Source organism: Gymnodraco acuticeps, unplaced genomic scaffold (assembly GCF_902827175.1).
Source record: "Gymnodraco acuticeps unplaced genomic scaffold, fGymAcu1.1, whole genome shotgun sequence".
Taxonomy (NCBI): domain Eukaryota; kingdom Metazoa; phylum Chordata; class Actinopteri; order Perciformes; family Bathydraconidae; genus Gymnodraco; species Gymnodraco acuticeps.
In genome coordinates this window covers 1,094,512-1,121,742 of record NW_022990700.1, presented here as the reverse complement: position 1 = coordinate 1,121,742, position 27,231 = coordinate 1,094,512, and the positions used below count along the sequence as shown (strand labels likewise).

The window sequence follows — 27,231 nt, the reverse complement described above, 5'->3', positions numbered from 1 at the left end:
TAGTTTTTGTAAACTTTATTGTGAAAAATCAAAACAGACTGCTAAGATCAATATATATATATATATATATATATTGATACAATGTTAGTGGCCAGTAGTTCGTTTCTGCTGCAATTGTGATTCTTAAACAAAGTTGTTGGAGGTCTGCTGTTCAATTCAACCCATGGGACAATTATAGGTGACCCAACAACTTCAACTAAATAAATCAAACCTGCCCTATCTCTTCCGATCATTGCCTTGTGGTGAATAAAAAGAAAAAACGACTTCCTCTAAAAGTGAAATAAGAAAACAAAAATACAAAACTTTGGTCTGCTTCCCCTCACTTGCTGCTTCGTAAATTAGTTTCAGCCACAGAGGGCAGGAGCAATCAGCTGTTTGAAAACAAAAATTATATAAAAACAGGTTAACCTTGCTCCTATTTAAGATATTTCAGCGTCATCTTTATTGGAAAGTTAGCCCAGTACTCACGTTTTGTCAGTCACTTAAATGTTAGCTGAACCTCTGCTCCATCGTAAAGTCAGCTGTTACCTCCCTAACTCCCACATCTTACATATACAATGAAAACAACCAAACAGAAAAAACTGACCTTAAATACAGAGTTAATCAAAATAATAATAATTGGAAAACCACTAGAGTTTAAGCAAACTGCGTTACAGCGTTAAAGGGCTTCCTTCATCATGTTGCTGACAAGCCCATCGCCGTCTAATCCCTCCCCAAATCAAATGTTATTTTTCCCCTAACCCTGACATTCACTGCCCCAAAAAACATACAGCCTGTACTTATGTGGTGTGTGTGTGTGTGTGTGTGTGTGTGTGTGTGTGTGTGTGTGTGTGTGTGTGTGTGTGTGTGTGTGTGTGTGTGTGTGTGTGTGTGTGTGTGTGTGTGTGTGTATGTATGTGTGTAGGTGTGTGTGTGTGTGTGTGTGTGTGTGTGTGTAGAGTGGTTGTTTTTGGGACAGCGTTGAGTGAGAGGAACTAAGGGCGTCTAGGTTCATGGGCCTTCAGTGTCCCAACAGCGTCCTTCACTGCATGAAAGATGATGTTCTTCACCTGAGAAAATATATATGAGAAAAAAAGAGTGTTAAAACAAAGACATGGAGACTCATCTACATTTCTTTCCACGCTTCACTTAAATATTAACGTGCTTTGAATAACATGAAGTCCTTTTATCTGTTGTCCAGCACAACAGCAAATTAAATAAACGTTGGTATACTGCTGTGAAAAAACACTAAACAGACATAATTCACTGGTTAGTGAAATGCATGAGAGAAAAGCATATTGACCTGTAGCTTGTCTTCGTGGTTTGTATGAGTAGTGGACAGGTGTCTGAACTCCTGGGTCAGTCTGAAACAGTGCTTCACGTGCTCAGGAGACACAAAGTCCTCTGCCACCTTGATACAGCTGTACAGGTTGTGCACCTGGAGGGGAAGAGCAGAGAATGAACAAATATGCTACTAAAACAAGATAAATAAGCATCTTGAATGATCTGAATAAACGGATTTCGAACAAGCCTCTTTAATATAACACGACATGTCTTACCTGGTGTGGCGCTCCAGCAGGGATAAACACGGCATCTCCTAAGAACTGCACAATGGCCCAACCCTGGACGCCGTATTCTTCATAGAGCCTGCGGCGGAGCACCTGGTCCAGGTACCAGCTCTGGTCGTGAATGGGGTCGTGGTCTGGAGGGTTCTCTTGACCCTGCTCCTCTCCCACCTGACACAGAAACAATGACCACCATTATCTTTGGTTGTTGTTTGAAACCTGCTGAAATCTTAGATTGATAAACAAGCATGTAGTGGAGGGTGATGAGGCTTAAATTAATGCAGCTCAGCCAGCATGAAGAGGATTGTTTTTCACTATCACATTTTTGTTTGTGTTACAATGACTGACATCAGGCCATCCAACCCCCGAGGAAGATCGTCAAACTTTAAAGCCAAAACTGTGGGCCCAAAAGAGGCATCCCTATCATATTTATTTTAAGAATAAATCAGGTTATTTTCCTTCCTCTGTTCATGTGAATGAGCCCGAAACCGTAGCAGATGGGAGCTACGGTTAAAGAAAACGCTAGCGATGCAGAAGCTCGCTGGAAGATCAGGGTAACTGACAGCAATCAAATTAGACCACTTAACAACTTCCACAGGAATGAGTGGGGCCCGCCTTCGACGCTGCAACCATTTCTTTTTATACATATTAGCAAAGGCCCCTGGGTCTGAGGTTTAAATATTTTACAAGTACAGCCAATTACAATGCAGCTTCAGAGACACAATGCTAACAGAAATCTGCTAGATGCTGACCTTGCGGAGCAGCTCTCTGATCTTCTCTGCATCCTTCGCAGCGTAGATGTGCCAGAGAGCTCCAGGTTTCTCCTGTTGCTCGTACACCCTCCTCTTGGTCATTTCATCCACATCGCCCTCCTCGATGGTGGTCATGACCTCTGGAGGAACAAACACAAATGACAACAGACACACATAGATGGCATCAAAGGGTCAGCGGCAGTGTCTACGCAATGACAATGAAGGGTTTCATCGTAGTTTCCTCTTTATTGCTGCATTTACACTGCACGGCTGTCCTCGACTCAACCCACTCTTATTTGGTTTTCCATTATCAAGGGTTGTAGATCTTAGCTGGTACTTTTTTTTGTATAACCTCAGTCGACGTTCCCAGCAAAAGGCGACGTTAAAACACTACAGAGCACTGATTGGTCAGATTCAGTGGCACAAGACCAGTAGAGCTTAAAGACACCTTCAAAAGCATTTTGTTTTTAAACACTCAAACATGTTTTTTTCACTTCTAAAATGGCAGTCTGTTAAAATATGCCCTACAAATGATGCCGTGCAGATAGACATTCCTCTGTTGGGTTGCCGATGAAAGGATTCAGTGTCACATCACATTCCCGCCTACACCGAGGGGCTACTATCTGCAGGGGAATAATATAGAGAAAAGGCCACTCAAGAGTGAGTTGACTTAAGTCTAACCATGCAGTGGACATGTGGCATCAGTGGTCTCATGATTTGGGTTTTGAGCTGTGATTATTATTGTTTCAACATTACTTGAAGACAACGGTCATTTATTGAATCCATTTTGATGAGTGTCTAAACGCAAAATGCCTAATGGAGTCCGTCAAGATGCATCTTCAATTCTGATCTTTGGGAGTATATATCTTAAACAGCTGAAATAATGTACATCCAGCCCACCGTGGCAGAGTTGTAGTTCTCAACTGGTGTCTCATGACCCAGTATTAGGTCCCTGTCTATTATAGGTGAACTGCAAGATTGTAGTCATCATTCATCCCTTCTGCACTCAAACTTTTAAATTCTTGAAAGGCTTTGAACTTGATTATTTATTTATTATTGTGATGCTATGAACTATTTATAGTGTACATTGGAATGATCCACATCTCTGCTCCCGGGTGTATCTGTGCGTTTCCTTCCTGTATGTTCCTGCCTGTGTACATACGCTGCTGCTCATAACCAATTGCCCCTTGCAGGATTAATAAAGTTGTTGATTGATTGTGTGACAAAACAGGTTTACTCTGAAGTGCATTGATTTACAGAGCCTCTCCTGAAATACTGTTTTCAGCTGCATCATGTGGCTGTCATCACACCTTGGCAAACTTTTATAATAAATAATAAAGAGCATTCTAAATGACTTAACTATAATGTTTTCATCAACGATGTCTGGGTTGTGAATAAGGACAAATGTGGATCATGTGGCTGGACCAGTTGAGAACCACCAGGGCAAAGAGAAGGACATGTTGCAGACCACGCATCACATTACTGACACAACGTTCACATCCAGTCTGAGGTTGGTCCTACACTGTTGCTAACTAAAAACATTCATGACTGCCGTTTGCCAGCTTAACGCGGTATTTCCTCAGTCTGTTATTTCCGCTGCCATATGTATGCATTAAGAGAGAGTGTGTGTGCGAGTATAAAAGGTGGCAGTAGGGATTCAAGATAATATTGATTTAATTGAGTATCGCAATATTATCTTTTGTGACATTTTTAATAAATAGGTTACTTGTATGGAATTAGGGCAGAAAGTGGTTCAGATTGCACAAAAAGTATATATGTTTGTCTTTGCTCCAATGTGTAGGGAAATAAAAACTGCAATGTCAGTTGTTCTAATATCATGCAGCCCTTCCCCAAACAGACCGTCCAACACTGAAATCTATAAGTTAAGAAGAAAGTCAAGATCTCAGAAGGACAACACTAGAAATTCCAATGCTATCTGCCATCTATTCAAGGTGTTAATAAAGGTTTACATAGAAATGTACAAACATGACACAGTAACAACTAAGAGATAGTTCCCAGTGCTCTGGTCTCTACTGCACAGATAATAAGAAAGGGATGGGGTAGCGGTGGGATGAGAGGGAGTTAGTCAAGAAAAAGGACATGCTACGGAAGAAATACAATTGAAAGTCTACAGACCTTTGCGTCCATTGATATCTGCCTCTGTGAATGAAAAATGTTGCGAAACATGTAAACAAATGGGACCCACTAAGGGGTGTTTTCAGGGTCTTATCCAAGCAAATAAAGCCTGGAGCAAGCTATAACAGTACAAGAATGAAGTTCAGGAAACAGCTGGGACAAAATTATTCAATATAGTTCAGGATGGATCAGTTCAATAAAGATGATCGTCCAGTATGAACTTAGCTCCTTCTTCTTTATCTTACTTATACTCTATGCAATGTTTTTGAACTGGCATGGGGGAAAAAACATATCCATGTAATATTCTAGATAATTCATAGTTAAATGAGTGTGTTTTGGGGAAAAAAGTAATGCTTTTGTCAAGATAAAGTAGCTCTATTAAATGTTGCACTGTACAAGTGTAATGTGAGCGTGTGTTTAAGTCCACTGACCTTTCCCCGGGTCTCCCTCTATTTGAGGGATGCCAACATAGACCATGACGTTAACGGCATCAGAGACATCCAGATGGAGATTCGTGGTTCCCACCTTCCTGTCTTCAGAGGAGGTCAAGCCTGAGGGAAAGAAGGGAGTGAGGGGTTGAGAGCGAGATAACGGTGACATAGTAGGAGGGGGAAAAAGAAATGAAACGTCTAACTAAGTTGACAGGGGCTCTGCCAAATTTCTCACCATAGGCGTTGTACATCTTAGGTCCAAGATCAGGACGCACAAAAAAGTTGGGCAGACGGGCGGCGAGGTTTAAACGGCCGTCTCTTTTTGTGTACTCGGGCAAAGGGAGGTTATCCATCAGATCATCAAACCTGGCCGTGAAAGAATGTCCAAAAATGAGATTGTATTGTTTCACAAAAACAAACCAAGACCCAACTCGCTTCATACTTTTGTTTTTAAATTACAAAAATGGGTGCAAAATAAGGTGATTGTTACACATTTGAACAAGTTGGTATAAGTGCATGCATGTAGAAAACAAAGAGGTACAAACCATCAAATTACTGGGAAACTAAATGCTAAATTACTAAAGTAAGTAAAAATACATATATTGTAAAGAAAAACCTTTGGGAATGAATCTTGGTTTAGTTAGTGAATGCATAAAAGAAGAAACATATTTGTGGGTGTCTCACCTTGTGGGCATCATGTCCCTAAAGTCTTCACCTGGAGGCCAATCCTTTAACTTTAATACCATGGGATGGCCCTCAGTGTCTTGCAGTCGCTCTGCATTCACAGAAAAACACATTAGGTATCATTTCTGAGAGAAACAGGAGCTAAAACATAACATGGACGTCATTTAAATTGTTCACTTACTGGAGATGATCTCGAAGCCGTCCCAGAAGTCTCGTACCTTCACATCAGAGATGATAGCACAGTTTCTACAGTTGACCAGGTCCACATCCTGGTCACCAAACTCCCTACTGAAAGCATCAGGCCGCCACAAATTCTCTTTCAGCCGTTTATGTATCCCCGACACCAACACCGGCTGGATAAAAGAGAATAGAAAAGACAGTTGATCAAGGAGTAATGTTTCAGTCAAATCTTTCTAGTTCATCTCCGTCATGGTTCTGCCGGAGATGCCTCGGGCGTTACACTCATTGTTGCTCTTACTTGTCCCTGCTTCCAGCACTCTCTGAAGATCTTCCAGTTGTTGCTGTTGCTGGGGTCCTGTAGGCAGAGGAGTCGTCCGTCACAGAGCCAGGAGTGGGAGGTATGTGGTTCCAAAACACTTAGGCCCATGACTCCGTCTTTGCGGCCCCCCAACACCCCGAGCTCTCCGCCCTCAGAGGCCCCGGTCCGGCGGCCTTCTGCCTTCTTGGTCTCCACGACCGAAGCGATGATGTGATCCAGGAAGTTCGGGAGGCTGCTCTTCAGCTTGTCACTCTGGCAGACATAAAAAAACGTTTTTGATTACTTAGCAATGCATTTATACGTGCAGCTAAACAGACTGAATAACCGTTAGACATCCTTTGAGTAAAGCCTCATATTTTCAGAGTTAATGCTCTGCTTTATTACAACGCTCATAACCAGCAGAAATACAATTTAAAATCTATAAAATGTATTCTTTATATTATATCTCATTATACTTAGGCTACACAGATTACACTTTTTACTTAAACACCAAAATGTAATTTGGTACTATAAAAACACTTTCACTATTTAATAAGGCATGCACTGTGTAAAGAGTGATTTAAACTGACTGTTTTCATTTGAAATAAACCTGATCTGTTCTTCAATCAGAAACTGGTCTTACTGACACTCTTTTTGGTATGGGATTACACCTTTATACTAAATAGACTGTCAGTAAGACCAGTTTCTGATAGAAGAATAGATCAGGTCTAATACAAATCAGAACCTACACGGAATAATAAAAGCTTTCTACATACCCCTGCTGAGGTAAAGACAGAGGGGAAAGGCACCCCGCTCTCCCCAGGCCCCTGGGGGAGTTTCCCCGGTCCGGAGTTGAGCAGGTCCCGGAGACTGGAGCCCTCGGGTTTGGACTGGGCCATGCTGGAGCCCAGCAACAGACTGTTAAATAGCTTAGGACTGGAAGCAGAAGGCTTTGAAAGGGCACTGAGTGAGTCCAGGCCGAAGTGAGGCCGGCTGTTTTGACTCATCATGGAGCGGAGTGAACCAGAATCTGGAAGAAAATGGCAGACGGATGAGGATGGAACTTCAACGTTGATATTGATCTTTGTGCTTTTTCTACGCACTCAGATTACAGTGACTCAGTCTTTCCTCTTTCCTACTCACCCTTGGTGTCATCCTTGGCTTTCTGTGTGGCCAAGTCTGCCAGCCAGTGCAGAGCCGAGCTGTTGCCCTCCCCTGCTGAGCGCGACTCCTTGGCAGTGGACTGGGTGTGGTTACAGGGGGAGGATGTACCACTGGTGGAGTTACTGATACTGCCAACATGTTCTCCTCCCCCGCTGTCTGATGGCGCTGCTGTTTGTGCGGTTTCTGTTTTGACTGCTGATGTTTCTCCCTCTGATTTTGGGGTGGTGCCAAAAGCCGAAGCCGCAGCGAGGACGCCACTACTGCTTGATGCAGACTGCTGAGAAGAGCACAACCAGACGTTAGTCTTCATCTTAAACCCTGCTCACAATGCAGGAATGGAGAAATAAGAGAAAAGCAGTACCTGTGGAATCCCATTCGGGGCACTGGGGCGTACTAGAGACTTGGTGTGTCGGCTGGTGCAAGGACAATTGGCCTTAATACCCCACTTGCCTCTCGCCGAGTGCACCATGTCGCCAATGCTGTAAAGAGCTTAAGGAGAAAGGCAGAAAGTAAATAATTACACCTCTTGATGATCTATTACAAGATCATACATAATCACTTGATGCTTGTGCGGTGGGTTTTGATGATTCCATCATAATGTTCATGTTACCTGTCCCAGGTATTATCTGTGTAGGCATGAGGTTCTGTGGCTCATGAGGTTGGCCCTTGGCACACTTTAACCAAGAGAAAACCTCATCCTCAGGCCTTTCATCTACATCTGAAAGAAAGAACATATAGACCTTTGTTTTTTCAACGCACTCAAAACAACCACACAAAGTATAACCGAGTTAAGATGTTCTTCCCATTACTGTAACAAACTAAAATGATGCTATAATACAACAGGTTTGGTTGGCTCTAACATTTTCTTTATGGTTTATGTAATGACTCACCCTCCCTTGGCCTGTTCCTGCGGAGCCGATAGCAGTCCAGACACACTCCAAAGCCACACTTACGACACACCCAGTGGATGTTGAAGAGCGTGGTCTCACACACGTCACACATTTCTCTGACACCGCGCACTGCTCGTTTCCATGCCACTTTCTCTGAAGGACAGCCCAAAAACAAAACAGGCTTATAGACACTTCTGACAGTGTGAGAGACTAAATGAAAAGACAAAATAGCACACTACATGTGAATACAAAAAAGTCTTTATACTCACGGTGAGGCTCCACCATCATCATGGCCTCCTTCTCAGACATGACCAACTGGCAGAACTGGTCTCCCACATTGGCCAGGATGTACTTGGATGTATCGAGGTCGAGGCCCTCTTGGACGGCGGGAGCAGGTAGCCACAGACCCATGGCCATGGAATCGCTCTGCTGCGGACTCAGGAAGCCTTCTACACGCAGTATACCTTTCCGAGTGAAAGCCAACCTGGTCACGGGGAGAAGAAAAAAAGGTTGATTATGTAAAACATTGTTGAAACGATTAAGGATTGCTTCCTCGTTTCGGATAAATATATAGCATTTTCTCATTGATGCTCATAAACAAATTGTAAGGCTGTACAAAATATAAATGTGTACCTTCTGAAGTGGAAGAACCGACAGGACACATTTGGGTCGTCGTCGTCGCTGTCTTCGCCTGTAGTACGATATTTACGGTAGCGCTCCAGGCGGCACTCGCGGCACTTGTGCAAGTGAGGGGCCACATTGATGCAGGAGCCGTCCTGGAGGAAGGACTCGCCAGACTGCTTCAGACGCCGGACTTTGCTCTGGTCTTTCAGTACAGACTGGCCCACTGCAGGAGACAACTTGGTGTTAATTCTAATGCTCAGTTTGTAACAACTAACAAGAAAGAGACCAGGTACTTACCTTTAAAAGGCTTGTTACGTGGACGGCCCTTAGCTACCCCCTGGACCTTAGTTTTCTGCATCATGGCAGCATCCTTGACAGGGAGTGGTGGTCGTCCTGGGATCTGGCCTTTCACTGGGCCGTCTTCATTCTCACTCAGGTCTGACAGGTCACTGTTGCAGCTGGAGTCACCAGAGTCACGTTTGGACGATTGGCCCCTGTCCTCCAGGGAGAACTTCTGAGACTGGCTCTGGTCAAAGGACGCCGGGACATCTTCTATTCCACCTGGGCCGGTGCTCCCAAACAAGGGGCATGCTGAGGTGGATGAAGGCATCTCTCCAACTTCCTGCTCCTCCTTTGCCACAGTCCCTTCACTCTGTGACCTCTGTGATGAAGTCGGTACTGGTGAAGACGAAGAGCTGGGTGACGCAGCTGCTGAGGGTGCTGGGAAAGGGGAAGACAGAATCCCCTTAGGTGGCTCGGCCATAGTGAACAGGTTTGGCTTGCTGTCCGAGGCAGAACCAAGGGTCTGTGACTCGGCCCCTGAGAGGCCAGCAAAGGAGGTGTGGGCAGTTTTGTCCCCATATGCCAGAAATGGATTAGCAGGCTCTTTGGAGGCCTGCAGGAAAAGGTTCTGGTGGCTATCTGAAGTATTAAACCCAGATTGCAGTCCTAAGCCTCCCACAGAAGTCCCATTATTACTGCTCTTCTTAGAAGTACTTTGAGCTCCAGAGGCTGCAGGGAGACCACCGATGCTCAGACCAGGACCTCTTCCTCCTGCAGAGCTAGCCATGCCCTGGAAGGTCGATGACGATTTATTGAGCACACCATTTCCCGCTGTATGGGTCTCAGGCACTTTGGGCTGCTCATGCTTTTTCTGCCCTTCAGTGGAGGCTGTGGACTTGAAAAGGCTTGGGGGCTCCTTACTCAGGCTCTCAGACACTGCGGTGAAATAATTGGTGTCCTTGGACTGGGTCTGACCAGCAGCTAGGCTTGGGCTGGACCCAGAATTCTGAGTCATGCATTGAATAAACAAGTTTTGGTCTTGCTTGGATTGAGTCTCATTCTTTGCTCCTCCAAAGCCGAAGCCAAAGGGCCTGGGAGTATCCTGGGAGGCTGTGGTGGTGGAAGGAGCTCCATTGGTCTGAGAGGGCCCAGTTTGGGGCATACGAAAACCTGACGCCGTTTTGGAGCCCTAAGAAACAAAGCAATATGACAATGTGAAATAATGTTACACAACTCAAATGACTTGCAAAGGCTTAACCTAATGGTATGACTATATTGATCATCTTACCTCAGTCTGGCTTCCCCAGGTGGGGGCTTTAGGAGTAAAACCCACAGACGCAGAGAGTGCCACACTGGGGCCGCTGTCATGCGACCAAGAAATGGTGACAGGGCCCGGGGAAACAAGAGCAGCTGTTTTGGAATAAGCTGATTGTGAGGCCTCCTCTCGGTCGGTTTGGGGGGATGAGGAGGCCTTGGGGGCTGGAGCTCCGGGGACCAGGCTTGGCATCTGGCCTAGTGAGGGAAAAGACGTGGTGGAGAAAGGAGAGGGGGCAGGTTTGAGGGGAGGAGGAGTGGGAGTGTGAGTAACGGCGGTAGTGGAGTCTGCTGCACCTTGTGTGGAGAGTGGGCGACCGTTTTCTTTCACATGGGCAGGAAAGCGAGAAGGGGTAGCGTTCGATTGGTCCATCTGAAGTGAGGAGTTAGTGTTGGGGGCCGACACTCTGCCTTGAGGAAAGGTTCTTTCTGACGAGCTTCCGTTTTTGGTCGTGCTGCTGACCCTTTCGCCGGAGTCTCCGCCCCAGATCCCCATCCCTTCCACTGCTGTTTTGTTGAAGTCGCCGCAGCTTTGCCCATCAGCTGCCGTATCGCCTGCTCCTTTAAAACGCTTCAAGTTCAAGTCATCCTCGCCTTCGGACGCAGTCCTGCGCCTGCGCCCACTGTCACCCTTCATTGTATCACTGTCCTTTCTTCGCCGCCCATTCTTACCAAGTCAAAAAGAAAAGAAATGTTAGAAAGTCATAATGCACGTTTGAAATACTATCTATCAGAAGCTGAAAGCCCCTCAACAATATATACAGTGCAGTAGAACCAATTACAGAGTATAATACGATTTAAAACATGACAACCGTACCTCCTCCTCTGCCAGCATGACATGTATCACACGAGGATCTACCATCTGGGTTTCGTCTCCCTACAACAAAAAGGTACATATTTTATCATCATGACCAGAATATATTTTTACCCTGAACATTTAGTTTGCAAATTGGGGAAGGCTACCCCATTCAATTTAAGATTTTCTTTTCAACTCTTGCCTTCGGCTTGTTCCAGATAAACTTGCTAAACATCTATCCTGTTTCTTATAAATACAAACACCAAGTAAGGCAATATAGTCATCTGAACAGCCGAATGTATCTGTTGTGAACGTGACATAAGATTAACCTCTATATGTCAAAAATAGTTTTTAGTTGTTTTTTTATCTATATTTTTTAACACATCGAAATTAGACTTGTAACAATAATCCCAGTGTTATTTACCTTATCTAAGGTAATCTCCATGATGTGTGAGATCGGGTCGTGCTGTGAGACCAGTCCTGAGGCCCAGTAGTCTTCAAACTCTGGCTGGTACACACGAACCCTGCGTCCTTGAATGGTGTAGGAACCTAAAGGCAGGAACAGGGAGTAAAGAAGGAATTATATTTTGGCAGATTATTATTACAGTTATTCCAAGGTTGCTAATGCTAAATTCCCAAAAAGAAATGAATGAAACCTTGAGATTCAACACCTTAAGAACATATGGAGGTAGTAAAAGAAAAGAACATAAAAAACGGGTGACAGTTGAACAAACCCTTCCTGAAGATCTCCTGCAGTTCAAAGTCAGTACGCCAGCTGGAGACGGCAGTCTGCAGGGAGGGCTGCTCCAAAAGCAAAGGGTGTCTCAGGTCTTTGTCAACCTGCACAAACACAAACAACCACGCCCGTAAAACATAGTGATGGTGGAACAGCAATAATGTAAAACCTCACACTGAATAATGCAGGAAAGAACACCAGCACTATAACTAACAACTTCAGGTGTCATTCTAGAAAAATATGTTATATCTAGAATAACTGATATATTATGAACTAATCATTTAAGGCGTAACACACATTGTAAAGCTGACGTACACACCTCAAACCTCTGAAAAGTTGTGTTATCAGACAAGAATTCAAAATTCTTGTTTCCAAAATACTCCACAGGAACAACCGATCCTAAACCCACTCTGTCCACCAGGGAACGGAAGACCTGAGGAAAAAGGACAAGCGTGCAAATCTTAGATTCTTCCGAATATTTCCATTCCCTTCAATAGCACAGATGTAACGGGAAAATCTAATTGTACATCTCAAAACAATGCAGCTAACTGAACTCTTTCTAGGCTAAATAAACAATGATGGTCTTCATCAGTGGCGTCGCCTGGACTGGGCATTAGTTTTTTCTGTAGCCCCGGACAATTCTCCCTCAATAATATAATACATTGACCGTGCTTTACGTGAACTTCATCATGACACGAGAGAGGACGGCAGGACTGTCATTTCCCGTGTTCAGTGAATGCAACAGAGGCAAGACACCAGACCAATCAGAGAGTTGCATGGAAATAAACGTGTGCTTGTGTCATTCAAGCTCGGCTGTGTGTGTGTGCGGCAATAGCGCATTTAGTGTGATCGAGAGACAGAGACAGAGACAGAGACAGAGACAGAGAGAGAGAGAGAGAGAGAGAGAGAGAGAGAGAGACCGGTGCCAACAGGGACCGTGTTGTTAGCATCTGGTTAGCTAGCTGCACTAACGGACATCTCCTCTCAGACTGAGAGACTCAGGTCAATTTTAACTGATTTTAATATTTACTCACCACCAGCAGCAACAAATACTAGAACAATATGCATCCAAAACATATTAACAACGTTTAAAAAAGAACCGGTGTCGTTTTTTGGTTTTTCGGAAAACAGATAAATCAACGTTTTGGTTTTGTTTGTATGATTTACGGATAATCCAGTGAATGCTGGGAAAATGAGGAGAAGGCACATTATGAAGGAGATGTCCGGTCGCCAGGGTGTGTGTGTGTGTGTGTGTGTGTGTGTGTGTGTGTGTGTGTGTGTGTGTGTGTGTGTGTGTGCGTGTGTGTGTGTGAGCGTGTGTGTGTGTGTGTGTACGTGTGCGTGCGTGCGTGCGTGCGTGAGACTGGCATTTGTTTTCAGAAGATATTATGATAGTGACGTTCGTTCCGGTGCACGTCCGACAGCATTTAGCACTACATCGAGATTAAGATTAAACTAATTTATTTTGGGAACACCTGCATATAGGCTACCTATGGAGTTAGCCAGATGTGTGTAAATTACTGTTCATGGTCATTTGAAAACAAATGCCGGTGTCGGACAGACACAAACACACCGAACACACAGAGCTGAGCAGAGCACATACACACACACATCATGCGCCTTGGTGACCGGACATCTCCTTCATAAAACTAATAAAAGGGGGAGTAATCGGGCAGTTCGATGTGTGTAGAGGTGTGTGTTAATCTTTCACCAGAAAACCGTTGAAAATGGCTTTTATGATGTTCCGAGGGATTCGGCGGCTCAGTTACCGGTGCGCCAAGTAGGAAGAGGAGCATACAGGAGACAACCGGTTAATTGCAGACTGTTATGTTTATGTGGGAAATGGCAGTGCATACATTATTTGAGATATATTTCAAACTCTGACTTCATTTTAACAACATGTCGGCCAGGGGTGTAGAGCTATTTGTTTAAGCACCGGATTGGCAAAACAGGAGAGTAAACCAGTCTGCCTTGATCTATGAATTCATGTCAGGGACTCTCACGGTATCTGCTGCCCGCAGCTGTTTTATAGAAGGAAAACCTCCTTCACTTCATGAAATGGCTGCAGCATCAGGAGGCAGCGGGACGTATACTCCGCCTCTGAGAAGTGCAGCACCAGCGGGTAAAGATGTGCCTTTTTACGCACCGCCTTCGCTGTGTTTACCTTCATCAGAACAGCTTAAGAGTGACTGCAGGCTGCTACGTGTTAACCACACACACCTCTACACACATCGCAGGGGTAGACATTACAGGTAAAATGCCACTGGCCCTCCGGGCCGGTGGATTTGTATTATCACTGGCCCCACCATTGTAACCACTGGCCCGGAGCATTCGTCCAAAAAAAACAATAATGAAGAAAATTAACACATTTGTTGCCATAGTAATGTATGCACTAACTACATTACTACAACATTTTAATCATCACTTCTTCCTCAATTGTTCATATTTGGTTTATTAAAATAATGATATTGTGGTCATTGTTAAAAAAATATCTGCTATTATTATGAGTATTATTATTTGTATAATGCGCTTTCTGCCTTCCTGTCATTAGGAGTTAGACATGTAATGGCTATGCAATAGATTAGATTAGATCCTTCATTCTCCTAAACTGCTGGGACATTTCCCTATAGCCAATACCTTTATATTGTCTACTCTTCACTTACTTGTCAGTATAGGTCGGCATTGATGTAGAGAGCCGACAGAAGACCTTGTTTATATTGGCATCATATTGAGAGGTGCAGTGACGCTTCCTAAAACCAGGAAGTAAGCTGATGGTTTCCCTCGACAAAAGAGCAATGGGATTTCTCCACAGGGTTTTGGAAAATAGCTGGAAATAAGTTATTTGGAAAACAAACCTGTTTGATAAATGCACGTTTTGTTTAGCTGGATAATCTCCACATGTCTTCCCTACTTTTAAAATGTTCGAATCATAAATCTAATCGATAGATTATAAAAAGGGTTTTAGGATGCGTCACTGCACCACTCTATAGAAGCCAACTCCATCGATCAAGCTGGCTGAAACTTTCTCTCCCTCTTCTTCTCATGCTCCCTGTCACTCTCCTTGAACTCATCCGGTGACTTTCTTTTATTTGAAGATAGTTTATTGCCCGGCGCTTGGCCGGTTACTGGTGGTATTAAAAACATTTTGGCGAATGGTTAGGTGGCGCGATAGTCTGTAGTGAAGGAACACGGTCCCGCTCACGGGAGCCTGCTCGCGCTGCGCTCCGCAGCAAACAGCCGTTTGCTTTTTTACATTACATTACATTACATTGCATTTAGCTGACGCTTTTGTCCAAAGCGACTTACAATAAGTACATTCGACCAGGAAGACACAACCTTGAAGAAAACAGAATCATATAAGTACATCAGGTTTCATAGAGCTAAACATTTCAAGTGCTACTCAACTGGCTTTAGGTAATCCAGTCCTTTATTAGTATAAAAGTGCTTTGTTAATCGTTCTAACGCTCGAAGTGGAGTCGAAAGAGATGAGTTTTCAGTTTGCGCCGGAAGATGTGCAAGCTATCTGCCGTCCTGATGTCAATGGGGAGCTCATTCCACCATTTTCGCCGATGGGAACTTGGGTCCCCCTCGCAGCGAGGGCGCAACGAGTCGTTTGGCTGATGCTTTTCACCCAACAACGACAACCGACTCACGAAACGCTATGTTGTAGCATTAATAAACGAAACAATTTAACAAAATTGCTTGTCAAAATACCAATACCACAGGAAACATTTTTTTTTTTTAAAGCAATATTTTTAGTGGCCCGAGCGGGCAAGTGGAAAGTACATTATGCTGGCCCGGGGTGTATAAATAGTGCTTCCGGGCCAGCGGGCCATTTATAATGTTGAGCCCTGCATCGAACTGCCCGATTACTCCCCCTTTTATTAGTTTTATGAAGGAGATGTCCGGTCACCAAGGCGCATGATGTGTGTGTGTATGTGCTCTGCTCAGCTCAGCTCTGTGTGTTCGGTGTGTTTGTGTCTGTCCGACACCGGCATTTGTTTTCAAATGACCATGAACAGTAATTTGCACACATCTGGCTAACTCCATAGGTAGCCTATATGCAGGTGTTCCCAAAATAAATTAGTTTAATCTTAATCTTGATGTAGTGCTAAATGCTGTCGGACGTGCACCGGAACGAACGACACTATCTATACACACACACACACACACACACACACACACACACACACACCACACACACACACACACACACACACACACCACACACACACACACACACACACACACACACAGCACACACACACACACACACACACACACACACACACACACACATCACACACACACACACACACACACACACAGCACACACACACACAGCACACACACACACACACACACACACACACACACACACACACACACAGCACACACACACACACACACACACACACACACACACACACACACACACACACACACACACACACACACACACACAACACACACACACACACACACACACACACACACACACACACACACACACACACACACACACACACACACACACACACACACACACACACACACACACACACACACACACACACACACACACACACACACACACACACACACACACACACACACACACACACACACACACACACACACACACACACACACCACCTCGTTTTCCCAGCATTCACTGGCATATCCGTAAATCATAGAAACAAAACCAAAACGTTGATTTATCTGTTTTCCCGTTTTGGTTTTAAAAACTGAATAACGTCGGTTTTCCGAAAAACGACACCGGTCCTTTTTTAAACGTTGTTAATATGTTTTGGATGCATATTGTTCTAGTATTTGTTCAGGCTGTTACATACAATTAGCCTCTGTTGCTACCTGCTGGTGGTGAGTAAATATTAAAATCAGTTCAAATTGACAACCAGTCCACGATTTTCTTTTAATGTATCTGCCGGTCCTTGGCACAATAAAGGTTGGGAACCCCTAGTTTAGTTCACTTCAGAGGTCTCGGATTGTGTTCACACCGACCCAAATGAACCGCACCAAGCGGCTAAACGTACCAGGGTTCGATTCAACCGGACTATAAAAGGCTGGTGTGAATGTGCCGTTATCTCAGTGGGTCTCAAACGGTCTGGTCACAAATTATTCAAAAGATTATTTCCGCGGCACACCTTCATATGATCATTATAGTCTATATGGCAGTAAAACAAGAATACAGTTTGAAAGGGGAGTGATTTGTAAAATATCCATAAAGAAAAAGAAAATCTGTTTACAGTTGTGTTTCGTATGGGTGTTGAGAAATGTATCCATAGATCTCTTAATGTTGCTCTCAAAGTGCACCAGATTGATGCTTTTAACTTCAATATTTAAAAAAAATCTTCCCGGGGGAGCATGCTCCCGGACCCCCCATAGAGGAGGTGAGGTCCACCCCCCACTCATAAAAAATAGCACTTTACCCCTGCCTATATGCCGTGAGCTGATTATCGAGCCTTCATTGTAACAGTCGCGGGTGTACTGTGTGTGTGCGTGTGGGGAGTGTTGCAGTAGAAAATTCCACTGTAGCGCCGCCACCACTGTGGGCTAAGCCCCGAATGTCTTCAGGTCCAGGCGACGCCCCTGGTCTTCATGTCTCAAACATTTTGGTCATGTTACAGTGAGTCATATCTGATTCAAAAACAACTATTCCAGTTAGTTAGACATTTGTTTTTAGCCACCTCTATGTGTGGGTGGGCCTGGGCAATTAAAATTATCTATAAAGTATATCAGGGTTTAGTGCAAAGTGCAAGGTTCCCCTGTGGGGTTTGAGATGAAAACATGTTTATATTATAAATCTAATCTGTGCGACAGCTGCAAAAATTAAATAGACTAATTTCACATTTTGGGGGGAAGTTGCCCTTTACTTGGCCCAGCAACTAACGCTTCAGGGTGTGTGTGGCAACAATTATTCATTTTCTAGCACATTTATGACAAAAAACATTGCTGATATTGAATTTTTGTTCCTTTAAATGAGCTAATAATCATTTGCTCCTGATGTCTATTCCCCCTGTCAGCAGGTCATTCAGATTGTTTCAAAGCTAGACTTGTTTGCATGATGCAGACGGTCGCACTGAGCACTCACCAGAGCGGGCCAGGCTGCGGAGGATGTTGGGGCCCCGGCGGTCCCAGTGCCATCACTTCGATTGGCCCAAACAATGGAGTCCTCCACCAACAGTGCTTTTACCCCCTTGTCATACACTTGCACCCAAGAACAGCTCTGCACCACATTTTCAAACTCCACGAATACCTGCAGTCAGAAAAACAGAGAGAAGCAGAACATAAACAAAAGGACTGCTCACCAACCGTAACTTTAGAACATGTTGTTAATTAAAAATGGTGGAAATATGGTCAGAAAATGTTGAATGTTTGTTCAAAGAATTTCCATTTTACCGTTTATCTACAAAAAATGTGAAAAATGTCAATGGAACATATAAACATATAACTTTGCATATTTAATGCTGATAAGACTGTAAAGGGGCCCCTTAACCGCTCGAGCAAGAGTTGGGTAACACTAGCATAGAACAAAAATGTGACTGACTGGTTGGCCTGTCAATCATTACTCGCAAAGCTACTTTAACATAGTCCATTTTCCCTTCAGTTATATTATATTTATTATGTTAAATGATATGATATTTTTTATTATTTCTTGCATCAATATCAAAGTCTTTTAAAATATGTCATAGCCTGAATATTAGAGTTCAACATATATAGCTGTGTGGTTGTGTCTAAACTCTGACTGTCTGTCTTGTAGTATCTGCTGGCCACTGAGAAGCCCATGGGGTAGTTTGGGGGATAGATTCACATGACAGTCGCTCTGTGTGAAAAACGCAACCCTCTCTTTAATTTGAATGAAGCGATTGGTCAGCGCATCTGGGGTGCCACTGCCCATGGAAGAGGCCGCGGCCAAACAGCGCAGGGCTGATCAGCTGAAGAACAAAGGTTTGCAGAGTAAAGATGATTACAAACCGTTGTGGCGTCTGGTAAATCTTTACCAACGAATCTGTTGTTTAAACCAGACTTCCTGGATAGTTCGTTATGACTCATGGTTCAACCACAAGCAAGACTGGTATGCATATGCATTGATTCACTATGGAAAAATAAACTGAACAATGACACTTGTTTGACCAAAGTATTAAAGTCTAAATTAACTTCTACACAAACTCACAAAGTGAACCTGATTCTCCTCATGAAATGCATGTGATATGTGTACTGTTGTTGACTTTGATCACACTTACTGAAGACACCATGACACCTCCTATTTATCAGTTATAAAGTTGACGGCAGAGGTTTAATATACTTTGTGCTTGAGTGAAGTAAAAACAGATACATTTAAGCTTTAGGCTACAATTGTTCTTTTTAAAAGCTGTGAGAAACAGACTGGACTGTTATCGGTGTGTGCCTGTCTGACACCCACACCCTGTAGCTGTTATTGGTTAACAACATCTGACTGTGCGAATGACCAGGCAATCGCTCACCTGCTGAAGTTTAGATAGATATGGCAGGGCTCGACATTAAGGACTGTCCCGATGGCCCGGGGCCATCTAGTATTTAGCTCGGGCAATGAAGCCTCACCTGCTGGTTGCCCGATCGGGCAATCTATTATGCCAGTATCATGCAGCTCGCGGATCCAGTAATGAGTGACCCGACAGTAAAACTAAACATATCTATAACTAGTTTAGGTAGTTTGAGAGGTAATTAAAATAGCTACGTGTGATGTTCTAACCTGAAGTGTGTGTTTTGTCCGCTCACCGCTGCAGGTGATTATGCAGAGCTGCGTGTCGACTCGTCAGCAGCAGCTGATCTCTCTCTCCCGTCAGATTAGACTTCACTCGCGTTTATGTCCATATCGACCAGATCTAGCTGGTTCTAGCTAATGATAGCACTACCTGCTTATTAAAAGACACCTAAACAATAAGTGTCGCTATGCAACCGGGTGAGGCCACAAAGTATAGCACAGCATTATGCATTTGTTTACATGCCCACCGGAACCCCGAGGCATTACCAACAGATCAACGCACAATCAACCCATACAGGACATCTCTTTCTTTAGACATTAGAATTGACTATTCTTGTCTGTCACATACTCTTCTTGTCTGTCACATAAGTGGCGCAACTGAAGCGGTATTGCGCTAAAGGGAAATTATTTTGACCGAAGAGATTTAGATTTGCCGGCTAACGGGAAATCTGACGTCGCCATTTTGTGTGCTTCGCGGATGCGCTCGGCTCCTCTCGACTGCTGCTCGGTCAGCTTCCGGATGAGGAGGCGTTCGACCAATTTACAGTAGATAACTTTACAAACATTTTTAACAGGGGCCATAATAGTGTAAATAATGTTTGTTTTGGCAGTTATAACTGAATGTAATGTTTTCTACTTTTTTACATCTGGGAAGGCATTTGCCTTCATCAGATGGAAAGTGTCTTGACCAACAACTTAAGTATTTCTTATAGCTATGCAGGGCATGCAAGCGAGCAAACACAAACAAACAAGTGAAATGAAGAATACAATTGAAATTGTACAATATAATATTGTGGTCGTTCATCTTATAATTCAGTCTAGAGAACCAGACAGCATCTACAGTAAGACCTGCAAAAATCTAAATGTTCTAGGGTGAGGCCCCCCAAACCCTTCGTGCGTAATTTCGTCCGCGCACATTTTTCAGGGCAATCTCTATTGGGCTCAGGGCCATCTGTAAATTAGCTTAGATGGCCCACAGGGCCATCTCCCAAAATCCTTAATGTCATGCACTGTATGGACTATTTCTTAAGTTTAATACAATAAAAACATAACACTGTTAACAATAAGGTCTGTGTATTATCAAATTGCAATTCTGCAAGTAATTGCATTGAGGTGGCTGCCGTTCTCCCTTAGAGAGTTATATTATAAACCTGAGCAAAGAAAACCAAAATATCCTTTTGACTAGAGAATACCATAAGTTAATGTTTCACTTTGTTTGGGTTAGTCAACTCTTCAAACAATAACGAATGGAGGCACCAGTGTAAAGCCACAAGTGATTTTGATGTCACAAAGTTTAACTAGGGCAAAATTCCTTCCAAAGAAATCCGACAGCCCATCACTATATGCATCCTGGAGTTTATTGTGAATAGTTGGCGATATGTAATTTCCATTTATTTTTTTGCAGACCACCTAGCGCACATCCCTAGGAAACATAAGAAATGGTATAAGTTGACCGATAAATTGTCGTTTAAAATCTGCAGGGTTGTGGTTCCATATTCATCAATGAATGAAAAGCAAATCCCTAATTTGAGTCACATTAGATATTACCGCAGTTTTCAGGAAAATCCTAAACTATAGAGACCAACAATGTTATACTGCAGTGTTACAAAGTGTGACAGCAACGCGATACAGTAGTATTATGTGTATATTGTCATCTCTTTATTAACTGGGTGACACTTGTCTTGCTGGTACAATAAACGGAAAGGTACCAGAAACTAAAGAGGTGAAACATTGAAGGGTGATGTTTGCAAACCCTTAAAGCTAGAGTTGGGTAATATTGAAGTAAATAACCCAGATATTCTGACATACTTCTATACAAATGAACAGTTTTTCCCTGTAAACTTTTCATGATACGTGTTGTGAACCTGAAAAATATGCGCCAACTGAATCAGATGCCATCGGTGCAGAGATTTAACAAAACCGTTTTATATATCCTGGAGCATAAATGGATTTTTCTTGGATAGCCAAAACAGTTTTGTTATCTTTTGATACAAGGTGATGCTCCATGATCCCATTACAATAGACAATAGACATTGCCTGCAGCAATTGTTTATCTCGCTTGGAGAAATGTTGTACTGTAATAGATGGGTTCCACAACTGAAATGATGTTACTGTAGTTATCTAACTAAGAAAAGTAAAACTTGATATAGCTACATGTTTTCTTGTAATCTGATATTTTCTACACAGTGGAAATGTCACTGCATGAATTTGAGCCACATTGTGCAAATCTGCATCTGTTCACATTTCACCATTGTGGCCCTCCATTTACACATGTTCAGCAGTAAGAGATACTTTCTTTCAATGTACTCTTTTAAATGTAAAAAGGGCCCTTCTGCAACAAACTAAGGACCATTAATTATTATGTTGTGCTATTTTTTTTAATAATCTGCCAAAATGGACCAAATTCATTTATTAAATCCTTACTCTACATTAATTCCTATCATGTGATTTTCAAGCCAATTAACCTAGCTCCGATGAATCATTTATTAGATTCTGTACGAGAAAATCTGCACTTTAAAAGCACTGCACTAATAATGTGTTGATTTTAGGGATGCACGTTATTGGTTTTTTGAAACCGATACCGATAACTTCCTGCTTCTCAAGACCGATACCGATAATACAAAATAATGTACGCCACTAATTATTTTAACGCATGTGTATTTTTTGTCCTCGGCCGCCCCGTAGTTTCAGAGCGCATCGAGTTTAAAATACCATCTACAAGCTGATGCTGACAGCCCCGCTCCTGCCGCCCGCTTGTGGCAGACCACACTTCCACGCTCACCGGCAGGCACCGACTGGCTATTGGGAGGACCGGGAGGGTGTGTGTATGTGTGGCCCAAGCGAGCGAGAGAGAGACCTTACGTGCATTGTTGTTGTTAGCATCTGGTGCTAGCTAGCTGCGCTAACGGATATACGGAGCTGTTTAAATGAAAACAGAGGAGCGACATTTCGCCACAACTGCGCCGAGCACTTGACTTTATGCAGGAAGTCAGACAGTGGGACATCGTACGAAAAGTCAGCACACTCAGCACGGATAGTGCGCAACATGAGTTGCACATAGCTCCAACGCCCATACCACCGACGAGATGTTTGTTTACTGTCCTGGCTTCACGGCCGCACACCATTTACGTCACAGCCAGGCATGAGTTAGGGAGCGCTGGATTTGTGAAGAACTCCCCTCTTCCTAAACCACTAATACCACAGTACTGGCAAAACGGGAGGAGCCGAGTGAAAAACAAGCGCCCCTCATCCCAATCCACCCACACCGCAGTATTTTTTTCTTTTCTTTTTTACCCAAAAAATATATTGTATATTATCGGGGCTATTAATACTGGTATCGGGTTTATCGGGATGACGTCATAATTCCTAATATCGGGCCGATAATTATCGGGCCGATAATTATCGTGCATCCCTAGTTGATTTAAATATATATAATTTTAACTGCACAATTGAATACTATTGCAAACGCCAAAATATAGGTCACTCACCACCACCACCAACCAGTGTACTGTGTACAAATCTCAACCAAATGTCTCTGCGATAACAGCTTGAAAGGATTAATGTCGTTCTTGAAAGGATTAATGTTGTTCATTCAAGAGTTTATCACATTACAAACTAGCAGAGGTGGAAGAAGTACTCAGATCGTGTAATTAAGTAAAAGTAGAAATACCACAGTGTAAGCATACTCTGTTACAAGTAAAAGTCCTGCATTCAAAATGTTTCGTAAGTAAAAGTACAAATTATGCAGTTTGGCTAATACAATATATATGTTGTTCTGTGCTGTTGTATTAGCTGTAAAGTGTCTCTACTGTAGGCTATTTTTATTTTATGTACAGCACTTTGGCTCGACCAAAAATCGTTTATAAATGTGCTATATAAATAAAACTTGATTTTATTGATTTTATTTTATTTGATTATAGTAATTGACAGGCCGGGACTGGCCATCGGGAGGACCGGGAGGTTTCCCGATGGCCTGGCCTGTTAAGGCCTGCTGGCCTGAGGAATTTCTTTTTTTAATGTATGTATTGTGAACGCAACGCTGCGCAAATGTGGGTCTGACTCTGCCTCACAGAGGGTGACTGGCTGTCTACATGATGTGGCCTGCCGACATGGCCACTTTCATACAGATCATACACTAATGCCCTCGATTGGTCTCTGTGTGTCATTCAAGCTCGGGAGGGTGTGTATGTGTGGCGCGAGCGAGTTGGAGAGAAAGCGCGCGCACCGGTTACGTGTATTGTTGTTGCTACCATCTGGTGCTAGCTAGCTGCGCTAACGGATATAATGAGCTGTCAACAAGGTGGAGGAGAGTCCTCTGCTGTCAGACTGAGACTGATAACTACAGCTCAGGTGAGGTAAAGGGCTCCGAGTGTTTAGATAGTTAACTTAGTCTAAGTTCTCTGTGGGTCTCAAACGGTTTGGTCACCATTTATGTAAACACATATTTCCATTTGAAGGGAGAGTGATTAGTAAAATATGCATGAATAATAAAAAATAAAATGTTAACTAGGTGAAAAAAGGTAAGATAAACTTTATAAACTTGTTGAGAGCTAAAACTAGTCTTTGCTGCTGCCTCAAAGAGGAGCAGGGGGGAGAGGAGGGAGACAGGTGAGGCTGATTCAGGAGCCCAGACACACTAAATGAACCAAAAACAAATAAACAAGTTTCAATGTTTTTTCATATTGGATATGGTATGTTATTGGTTATGGCCATGTTCTTATGATTTCATGATTATTTAAATGTATACAGTTCTGTTTCATATGGGTGTTGTGTCTTTATTTCCCCCTCAAAATGCACCAGATTGATGCATTTAAGGCCCCGGCCACACGAGGACGAAAACGGCTAAACGCATAGGATTAACGCAAACGCAAAAAAGCTTCCGTCCACACTCAATATTCACCGGATAGTGTCTGTCCACACGAGACAGCTCAGTTTAGCTCCAACCGCTGGAGAAGCTGCAGTACATATGCAGGAGCCTGTACGTGACGCTGTAACTTCCTCCACAAAAGCAGCGAAGAAGCATGGTTGTCATGGTTGCCCTTCTGTTTATTCTCCGCGGTGGGGCCCGAGGGAACCGGGCAGAGTTTTTCGCCAGTCAACGTGTATTAAAGTTTAAATCTTACGACAAAATTATAAAAGTGCCGGTCAAAGGTCTTCTTTGTTATTTATTGAGCTTTAAAACAAATGAATAACGAATCTATATATTATAATAATAAAATACACGGAGCCTCTCTTTTTCCTCCCTCTCTTCGGACAGTGCCAGTGTCTGTTTCATGCAGCAGCTGATCCAGTAATGAGTGACCCGGCCGACAGTAAAAAATAAACATATGTATAACTAGTTTAGGTAGTTTGAGAGGTGTCTCCGTCCTGTCAGATTAGACTTCACTCGCGTTTATGTCCATATCGAGAGAAAGATAAATAATCTGAATTCAGTGTGCAGTTTACTTTGACGCGGGGGTGAGCAGCAGAGGTGGGGAGAGGCGGGGCTATTGCCTCATCATTATCAGAAAATGATCGTATAGGGCGTACACACGGAGCCGTTGGACCCCCCAGAGCGTTGCGTATGCCGTTCTATCCACCTTGGGACCCGTTATCGTTTCCGCAGTCGTTTAGTGCCGTATTCGGTCGTCCTCGTGTGGCCGAACGGTCTATAGGACACTAAACAGTAACGCAAACGACCGTTTTCGTCCTCGTGTGGCCGGGGCCTGGAGGATTTCAGGTCCACCTCCACTTAAAATATGTTCACATGGATAGGTTCCTAGATGTGCACAGCAACGCTGTATATATTGACAAATAAATCCAGGAAAATGGCACAAAAAGAAAACTGGTAGTGGCCTGGCTGGGTGTATAATTCCCAGCCTGACTTATTGTCCCAGTCCGGCCCTGGTAATTGATACATTTCTGTGTTTATCATAGCTGGTTTTTTAATTGATTTGTATACTGCAGGTTAGCTTGTGAATTGACTCTAGGTGTAGCTAAAGTCTTATTTAAGAGTTAATTATATTTCACACCATTAATCCAAATCTACAAAGTAACTAAAGTTATTAAATAAATGTAGCTGAGTAAAAGTCCATCAAAATTGGACTTAAGTAGTATTTCAGTAAATATACCTAGTTATTTTACACCACTGGCTATCGTTAAAGCCAAAATATAGGTCATTCACCAACACCACCCAAAATGTGTACAATTCTCAACCAAATGTATCTACGGTAACAGCTAGAAAATATTAATGTCATACATTCAATAGTTTATCAGATTACAAACGTGTGTGGGTCTGAACATTGAAAGAGTGAAGTGGAAAGAATCCCTGCTTCACCCTCATATGAACTTGTAAGGCCTTTAACTCACTATAACTAACGATGGGAATTGACAAGCTAATGCTGATTTCACTTAGCTTTGCGAGCAATTTAATACAATATCGTGTTCGTTAAGTTATCTCTGCTGCATATGAACCGTGTAATTGATTGCTACGAAGTTAAAAATAATACTGGTAGAGCTTAATGACATTCGTTAACCAGCTAACAAGCGAACAAAGCAAAGGCCAGAAAATCCCCGGCCTCGAGTTTAGCTTCGCCTCACTGCCTGCGACTTGTAGCTTGCTAATATAAATGCAGGAGCGTGCGTTAACTGCCGACAAACGTGCCAACATGGACGGTTGAAATCAATTAAACGAGGCCACACGCATACTTAATAGCTAGTAAACATTTTATATATGAATTGGGCAGTATGAAGCTACGCAGTACGCTATAGCTTGTATGTAAACACTGACCGTCAGCCCTGCAGCAGGGCTTGTTGTTGTCGCCTCTCCTCCCTCCGGGGCGGCCAGGCCGATGACGCTCACCGCCCGCACCGTGCCCCGCAGCCAGTCCCGGGCCCAGGCAGCCTGCTCCGGCTCGGATCCATTTGCAGACCTGCCGTCGTCGAGGAGCAGAAAGAGACGCTTCCCTATCAGCTCGAGAGAGTCCCCCATGATTTTGCTCGCAAGCTAGCTGCCTTCAGTGAGCCACCGTGAACAGAGTAACTTGGGACGGGAACTCCAGACCACCAAGCAGCAGCGGAGACTCTGTGTTTAATGTAATTACCGGTGCACCAGGTGCACGCAGCGGCGGACCGGGGCACGCCGGGGATTAAACGCAGTGGAGATGTTATTGTCCTCGGTGCTAACGCGACTATCCTGCTCTGTCCGCCATTGAGCCCTGCAACAATCAAACGCACTCCTCGTAGACAGGCAGCACTGCGGAGACAGAGAGCCAGCACGTGCGGAAACAGCGGCCTCCAGCGGCTGGCCTGCAGGTGGATCCGGTTATGGTTATCATCGAGCACTGGAGGATGGCAGTTGTCAGGGTTTTCCGCAGTGTTAAAAGTGTACTGTCTCTCCTGATATAAGAGGTGGAAAAGTACTCAGGTCTTGTAAAGTGAAAGTACCAGAGTGTAGAATACTATGTTACAAGTAAAATTCCTGGAATCCAAATGTTTCTCAAATAAAAGTAGAAAAGTACTCATTATGCAGATTGGCCCATTTCATAATATCAAATGTTTTGATTATAGTTATTTATGCATTAAAGGGGACCTATTATGCAAAATCCACGTTTTCATGTCTTTTATACATAAACATGTGTCCCCTCTGTGTAAAGA

General features: G+C 43.5%; 1 protein-coding gene across 2 annotated transcripts; it reads right to left on the bottom strand.

The window, feature by feature from the left end:
• On the bottom strand, positions 1-26,841 carry kdm3b (lysine (K)-specific demethylase 3B). 2 transcript variants are annotated; one of them, XM_034231064.1, is made up of 25 exons: positions 26,366-26,841; positions 17,944-18,108; positions 12,151-12,264; positions 11,830-11,935; positions 11,520-11,644; positions 11,117-11,176; positions 10,274-10,966; positions 9,001-10,174; positions 8,713-8,926; positions 8,349-8,563; positions 8,080-8,232; positions 7,800-7,907; positions 7,551-7,678; positions 7,169-7,466; positions 6,802-7,055; positions 6,026-6,298; positions 5,729-5,900; positions 5,548-5,638; positions 5,099-5,229; positions 4,864-4,983; positions 4,433-4,456; positions 2,297-2,436; positions 1,539-1,715; positions 1,283-1,417; positions 1-1,049 (listed from the first exon to the last, which is right to left on the bottom strand). In XM_034231064.1, the coding sequence occupies exons 1-25, from the start codon at positions 26,564-26,566 to the stop codon at positions 975-977; spliced, it is 5,346 nt and encodes a 1,781-aa protein (XP_034086955.1). In that variant the 5' UTR covers positions 26,567-26,841; the 3' UTR covers positions 1-974. The 2 variants fall into 2 exon arrangements, with proteins under 2 accessions (XP_034086955.1, XP_034086956.1); XM_034231065.1 differs by having other exon boundaries at positions 7,169-7,463.
• Between the last annotated feature and the right edge of the window lie 390 nt (positions 26,842-27,231).